The sequence below is a fragment of the Sitophilus oryzae genome, unplaced genomic scaffold (genome assembly GCF_002938485.1).
Source record: "Sitophilus oryzae breed Bouriz unplaced genomic scaffold, Soryzae_2.0 scaffold_374_pilon_pilon, whole genome shotgun sequence".
Lineage (NCBI taxonomy): Eukaryota > Metazoa > Arthropoda > Insecta > Coleoptera > Curculionidae > Sitophilus > Sitophilus oryzae.
This window is the reverse complement of record NW_022146945.1, coordinates 789,011-796,486: the sequence shown is the minus strand read 5'-3', so window position 1 is coordinate 796,486 and position 7,476 is coordinate 789,011. Positions and strand designations below refer to the sequence as shown.

Below are 7,476 nucleotides of genomic sequence, written 5' to 3'. Positions count from 1 at the left end.
GACTTTTTTATTTTTTAACATCGAAACTCGAATGTATAATAACAGGTATATTTACCAACCATAAATAAAGTATGTCATATAAAAATGTTTTGAATCTTTAATAGAATCGACCATTGATAAAAAAAAGAGACTAGATTTAAGTTTCCCTTTGATCCAGTCTGTATACTATTTCTTTGGATTTTCTGCACGTGTGCAAAAACTGCACTAAAACACCATATCTTATAGAAAATAAAATATTGTGCCTTGAATTTGAGAAATTTCATCTGAAAAATTATTAATTTGGAAGAATACCGGCAACAAGCGGCAGAAAATAATACTATTTTAGTGCAGTCTACTGGTCGCAACGACCAAGGGACGGCCAGGACGTTAGTGTGCGCGGTATCATTTAATTAAATGGTTTTAGAGGTAGCAGCGGCCTGGGCGGTGCGACCTGGTCGTCAGTGTATTCGAGCCCTTAGGCATTGTTTCGATTTTTGTCCACATTGTGCATTTAAGTGGAACACTGTGCGATACATCTAAATGGACGAAGTCATCAGGATTTCTCTTAATTATAGATCGATTGGAACCAAACTCGGAACGCAGATAGAGGTACCCGAATGGAGGCCTCAGATGGACAGGCGAAAAAGTAAGTAAAAGTTTTACTTCAAATATGCGCACACAGTGCATACACATTTTTTAACTTTGGAATGTTTATGTTCGTATATGGGGGCCAAATTTCGAGTTTTCTTTCAAGGTCGTCAGCAACGGTGTCGCACAGTCGACCAAATTAAAGCATCAAAACTTTGTTGCGTGATGCCTAATTTAGGTGAACTGGCCTGACAGCACGAAACTCTCGGCGATATACGAGGTTTAATTTTGTTAGTCCCAACGGTATTACTTGACGACTATGCTACTGGGGGCGATTATAAAATTGAATAGATTAATGTTTGCAAAGGTTACAAAACAGTATTATTTTCGTAATTTTTGATTTAGGTTTTGACAATTATTTATGTGGTTTGTAATGAAACGATATTTTTATTTAGGTATGTATTGATATATTTCAGAAAGGGGATTTAAGGATTAAAAGATATAATATATTTACTTAATTTCAAGGTATCTGCAGGAAAAATCAAGGCTATTTTTGTAAGGTGTTATAAAATAGGTCATAAATATTTAAACTAAGCAAAATAAAACACTTAATCACCACAATTCACCAAAACACTTTTACTTTTACACTGGACGCGCGTTTCGCTAACCATGTTAGCATCATCGGCAGATGATTATAAACTAAAATACAATCTAGAATTGGAGCGTTTATATACTCGCTCAGTGGGCACAGAGTGGACGTGGCAAGATCTAGCCAACCGAGTCAGAGCCCACTGAGCGTAACAGTTAGATTTCCGCCACTAGAGTAATAGGAACAAAGAACTTGAAGGAATTGAACCGTTGTCTCTGTTCATACTATCTTTACATTTATTAATTCTGATGCTTTCATATGCATCTAATTGCCTGTAATTTGAGACTTGTTTAATTAATTTTAAATTATTAAGATCTATACAATGTTCATTATCAACAATATGTTCGGCAACGCAAGATTTATCCGGTCTACCATATCTTATCTGAGCTAAATGTTCTTTAAATCTAATTAATATTGATCTTCTAGTTTGCCCAACATATTTCTGATTACGATCTTTACAAGAAATTTCATAAATGCCCGACCTATCCAGTGGAGGTGTTTTATCCTTTGGATTACCTAATAATTGTTGTAATTTATTATTAGAACTATACACAAGTTTATAATTGACATTCTTAAAATTTCCTTTTAGACCACGGGATAACTCTCTATCAAACGGCATTGAAAAATATTTAGACGTATCTTTCTCCACTTGAAAAGTCGAATTTTCAGAAATCATTAACCTATACCTACGTTTTCTAATTAATTTATCAACTAGTGAAGGAGAATATCCATTACACTCAGCTACATTCCTAATGTAATCTCTTTCTATTTCATATCTTTCGTTGGAAAGTGGGAAACTAAGTAATCTATGAACTAAGAAATTTAAACTAGCCATTTTATGTTCAACACTATGATGTGATTCATTAGGAATATATCTGCGTGTGGTCATATTTTTCCTATAGATATCAAATTCCAGGCAATTATTAGTATTTCTAATAACTAATACATCTAGAAATGGTAATCTGTCGTTGTTCTCAATTTCATGCGTAAATTTAATGGAAGGAAAACGATTACTTAACTTAAAAATAAAATTATCTATGGTGTCTGAATGTGTGTCAAAAACAGCAAAAATATCATCCACATACCTAAACCATACTCTTGGAAAATACTCAAACTGATTCTTAGCCTCCACTTCAAACCTGCTCATGAATAAATTAGGAATAAATAATAATAAATTACAACAATTATTAGGTAATCCAAAGGATCAAACATCTCCACCGGAAAGGTCGGGTATTTATGAAATTTCTTGTAAAGATTGTAATCAGAAATATGTTGGGCAAACTAGAAGATCAATATTAACTAGATTTAAAGAACATTTAGCTCAGATAAGAAATGGTAGACCGGATAAATCTTGCGTTGCCGAACATATTGTTGATAAAGAACATTGTATAGATCTTAATAATTTAAAATCAATTAAACAAGTCTCAAATTACAGGCAATTAGATGCATATGAAAGCATCAGAATTAATAAATGTAAATGAAGTAAATGATAGTATGAGCAGAGACAACGGTCCAATTCCTTTAAGTTCTTTGTTCCTATTACTCTAGTGGCGGAAATCTAACTGTTGCGCTCAGTGAGCTCTGACTCGGTTGGCTAGATCGTGCCACGCCCACTCTGTGCCCACTGAGCGAGTATATAAACGCTCCAATTCTAGATTGTATTTTAGTTTATTATTATCTAGATGTATTTTAGTTTATTATTAACTGGCCGATGATGCTAACATGGTTAGCGAAACGCGCGTCCAGTGTAAAAGTAAAAGTGTTTTGGTGTATTGTGGTGATTTAGTGTTTTATTTTGCTGTGTAACACCAAAGGTTCCAACCCTCAACTGTAGTCTTTGATGGTTGCAGCGATTGCGAAATCTGAGTTTTTTTAATATACCCGTAAATAATCTAACAAACATTTTTCTTTATCAATCTGTTATCGTTAACAAAAGAGTTTAAAACAAAAATCTTGATCTTTGGTTCAAGAGTAGAGGAAGAAGTAAATAAAGTAGTGTTTTCAACCACTGGGGCCATTGATGAAACGGATGACTTCCGTTATGCTCTTTCCGGCTACATTTTCAAGATCTACAAAGCTGTAACCTCCGTGGAACTGATTCCGGGTCCCACACAAACCCGGACAGCGGCATTGGAAATGTAGGAACGTTTCCCACTCCCTCGGCTTCTTGCATATTCGGCAAACTTCGTTAAAAGGGTTGCCCATTCTGGTATCTAAGCCTAAAATATGAGTTTAACAAGAAATATACCAATCTACAGGGTTGTTCACCAAATACGACACGGAGTATTGTAGCTAAACGATTAGATTTTTTACAAATTGTAAGTTCTGGGTTTGTTGAAGGACTATTAAAGCTACAATTTAAAAATATGTTTACAAGATACAGAGTGTCCCAAATAAGTAAAAATTATTATAGCTGTTTTTTTTTTAATAGAAGACCCTGTATATTGTTCTATTTTTAGTTTCTACGATTGAAATAAAGGCAAAAAAAAAATTTGGTTAAGGTTTATCACACTTAAACCGTTTTTGAAATATTTTCAATTTTATGAAATTGCAGTAAAAATTTTATGGCTTCATTTCTTCAAGGGCATAGAAGTTTTTAATACTGAATATTTACTGAAGCTTATTTATTGATCTATAGATTGATTTATAGATTTTGTGTTGCAATTATAAACAAAATACTACCTTATACAGAGGGTCTCAAAATTTATATTAAATAATTACTAGCTTTAAACGGCAAATGCTTGTTTAATTTAAATAGAACACCCTGTATATTTTACGAGAGTCAGATGCACAATTTAATTGTCTATCAAATTGTATTTTACAATTTTTTACCTATCTCTTCAAGTTTTCGTAGAAAATGCATTTTCTTATAATTTATACCTCATTTATGACTATACCCATGGAATATTGACATTTTGGAATATTTTAATGATATAACAAATTTTTAAAGAGTACAGATACTAATATTGTCGATATAGTTAGTTTATTTCATTAAAAAAATAAAAGGACCAATTAATATGATTCTAGTATTCAAAGTACATTAATTGACTGTTTGCGTTGATTAATAATATACTCCAGGGTTGTCGCAACTAACGTCGCATTCCCACGCCTAACCGCCACCTGTTACGATCAAGAACATCTTCCTTTTCCAAGTTACGGTCCTCCATTGCCTTTCTGATGGCCTCATTCCAGGATCTTCTAGGCCGTCTTCTTTTCCTTTTTCTAGGAGGTGACCAGCTGTAGATACGGTAGGGCCATCTTTGGTGTTCCATGCGTAGCAAGTGTCCAAACCACTTAAGGCCCCTCTGTTCGACTCTATCCACTATTGTCTGTGTGGCATCCATTTTGGCTCTGATTTCCACGTTCCTAACTCTGTCCAGTTTAGATACTCTCGCACTGCGTCTCAAAGAGTCCATTTCGAGTGCATTCACAGCTCGCTTTTGTTCAGCTTTTAAGGTCCAAACTTCACACCCATAAGTTACTACGGACTCCAATAGGGCTTGTAACAGTCAAATTTCCTCGCAACGACCTCTGTGTGCTAGCTCATAAATAATCGTAAATAACTATTGTTTTTGCATCATGTTTACTATAATTTTATGGTTAAATATTATTTTATTTAAATTTTTACTATTATGCAACCCGTTATACACCGCGATATTATATAGCCACAGAATATTGTCACTGGATACCGCCCAGCATTAGAATTTTGTCCATCTCTATATCTTTGGTCATCACTTTGTCCCTTGTCACTGTCAGATCAAATCAGATCTTTTGGATTTATTTATCCTTTGTTTTGGTTATTGAAATTTTATAATTATCAGATAAAATTTCGTAGTTAAATTGGTTATTTCTGATGTGGATCGCAGTGTGCAATTCGTTCATTTCATTGTGGGAATTTGTGAGTTTAGTTCGTTCATTGACCGGATATCGAAGATGGCTGTGAAAATAATCTAGAACATCGTTTTTTATTTATGCCTTTTGTGAGTTGGACTAGTCCAAGATATATAGTTCTCTATCTATATCCTGGAGGGAGATTTCCGGTTGAAATCTGATTTTGTGAAGGAAATCGAATCCTTGCATCACTTCTTCTGTACCCCCGGCTGAAGAGTGTCGTCGTGAAGAACTGGCTGCCGTTCCGTGAAGCATTCCCTGTTGGTGATTAGCAGGTCTTCCTAGTGAAGGATTAAGTCTTTCCGGAACACATTTGGTCAGAGAAGTGGTTGTATTTTGTGGGATTTACATGGACCAACTGACCAGTTTCCATAATGGGATTAAAATAGCCTTTTTCCGACCGATATTCCGATTCCACGTGCCCAAGAAGTCCCCTGAACAGTTCCAAGGTATGCTATAATTCTCTGCCTATTCTAAGTCAATGCTCAACTGATTTTTGTTCATATTGTTGTCTGGTTTTCGACTTTTCCACGCCCACGTGGTGTAGAAAGATTAGTTGAGTGTTATCTTTCTTAAGTCTTATTTGGTTGTTCGTAATTGTAGAGCAAGAAGACCGATCCAGCCCGTACAGCACAGAACAGTCCAGAATTCCATCCGTTCCTGTTGCCCGTGTGTAGAGTTATCCGTTGGACATCATAAACCCTCGTTGAGGTAAAGTTCAGATTTGATTAGTCCTTCTTTATTACCTTTATTAACTCCTACACGTTGTGCTAGTCCTTGTTGTATAATTGAGGCTCTTTTCTAAGACAACCAATATGATTTAGGGTTTTTATGTTCACCATTTGAAATCTCAACACCTACCTTTCACCTGTACCTCTGCTGACATCCGTGGGCTCCAGTGACAGTACACCGAGCTGCTGTACACCGCCTTAGCAACCCTGTAGCTATACGCCGTAGCTCAGCCGGAGGAAGTCTTCAAGTATATCACATCCAGTAGAGTAAGATCGTTTAGATATTAGTTAGATTTAGTTTGATATTTGTATTCCGCCCTTAGAGCATACTTAGTTTAAGTTAAGGGGGATGACGTCATAGATTTAGTTTTTATTGATTTAAATTCTGACTTAATATATTTCAATCATTTACTTTTATTCATTTCCATTTCTTTAAATATTAACTTTTAATATTTTAATAAATTACTTAAACATGTTTAGTAGTATTATTTGCAGTCTAGTCTCATAGTTAAGTTAGAGTCACTTAAGTTTAACGAATTACAGTAATATTTGAAGTTCATGGTAGTTGCACTCAACAGTTCGAGGTTAGTGTTGAAGTCTACTTAATAGTAACATCTTTTATGCCGAGTTCATAGAGTATAATCTCGTGGCGCCCTTTTATTAATCTCTTTGAACCCCGACCACCCGGCTGTTAAAATTAAAAAGCTAGTGGCCTCTATGTAACTCATTCAGATTAAGTAAACTTTGTGTTTTATTAAACTTCAAATTAGAAAGGGCGTGGCAGGCTCTTACAATATGTACTTTTGTGTTTGGTCTTATGTTTTTGTCCCACCAGATGCCATTCAGTGCTCCTATAATCTTCCGCCCTTGTTCTATTCTAGCAGATACTTCTGTTTTGTCCAGTCCCTTTCTGGTTATATGTGCCCCCAAATATTTAAACCATTCAACCTGTCTGAGCTTTGCATTGTCAGTAATAAAAATGTCAAATTTATCATCTGAATTGGTCACTAGGTATTCCGTTTTATCAATGTTCACAGTAAGGCCCCATTCCGTGTATATGCTGAATTTAACCTGCTCATCATGAATTCAAGGTCGTAAGCATCTTGAGCTATGACCACCTGAACATCGGCAAAATTCAATGTAACCAAACAGTCATCTCCTACAGGGACGCCCATTCCCCCACACCTCTTCTTCCAGTCCCTAAGAACCACTCCCAAATACAGATTAAATAAAAGAGGCGACAGAGGACATCCCTGTCGAAGGCCTTTAGTTGTACAAATTACCTCAGAGAGTTTGTTACCGCTCTTAACACGAGCTGCGTTGTTGTTGTACAGCACCTTAATTAAATTTATGAGACATTCATCGACATCAAGTTGTTCCAGTATGTACCACAGTTTAACTCTGGGGATGGAGTCGTAAGCTTTTTGAAGGTTTACAAAAGCTAGATGTGTATCTTCTTCACGTGAACTCCGTTTTTCTATCAGTTGTTGGATAGTAAATAGATTATCTATACACGAACGCGTAGATTATCTATACATGAGAACGTTGATTAATAATAATAGTTCTAAATACAAAAAAAAATTAATTTTGTATATGTATTAGACAGTGTGGTATAAAGTAGTACCTTAAAAATTTTGT

At 35.2% G+C, this 7,476-nt stretch overlaps 1 protein-coding gene across 1 annotated transcript; it reads right to left on the bottom strand.

Moving 5' to 3' along the window:
• Positions 1-4,305: 4,305 nt before the first annotated feature.
• On the bottom strand, positions 4,306-4,632 carry LOC115885124. Its single transcript, XM_030903913.1, has one exon. It carries the CDS (start codon positions 4,630-4,632, stop codon positions 4,306-4,308), a length of 327 nt encoding a protein of 108 aa, XP_030759773.1.
• Between the last annotated feature and the right edge of the window lie 2,844 nt (positions 4,633-7,476).

Excerpts from the sequence above, each read along its gene's own strand:
- LOC115885124 (XM_030903913.1), bottom strand. The coding sequence starts at position 4,632 with ATGGACTCTTTGAGACGCAGTGCGAGAGTATCTAAACTGGACAGAGTT.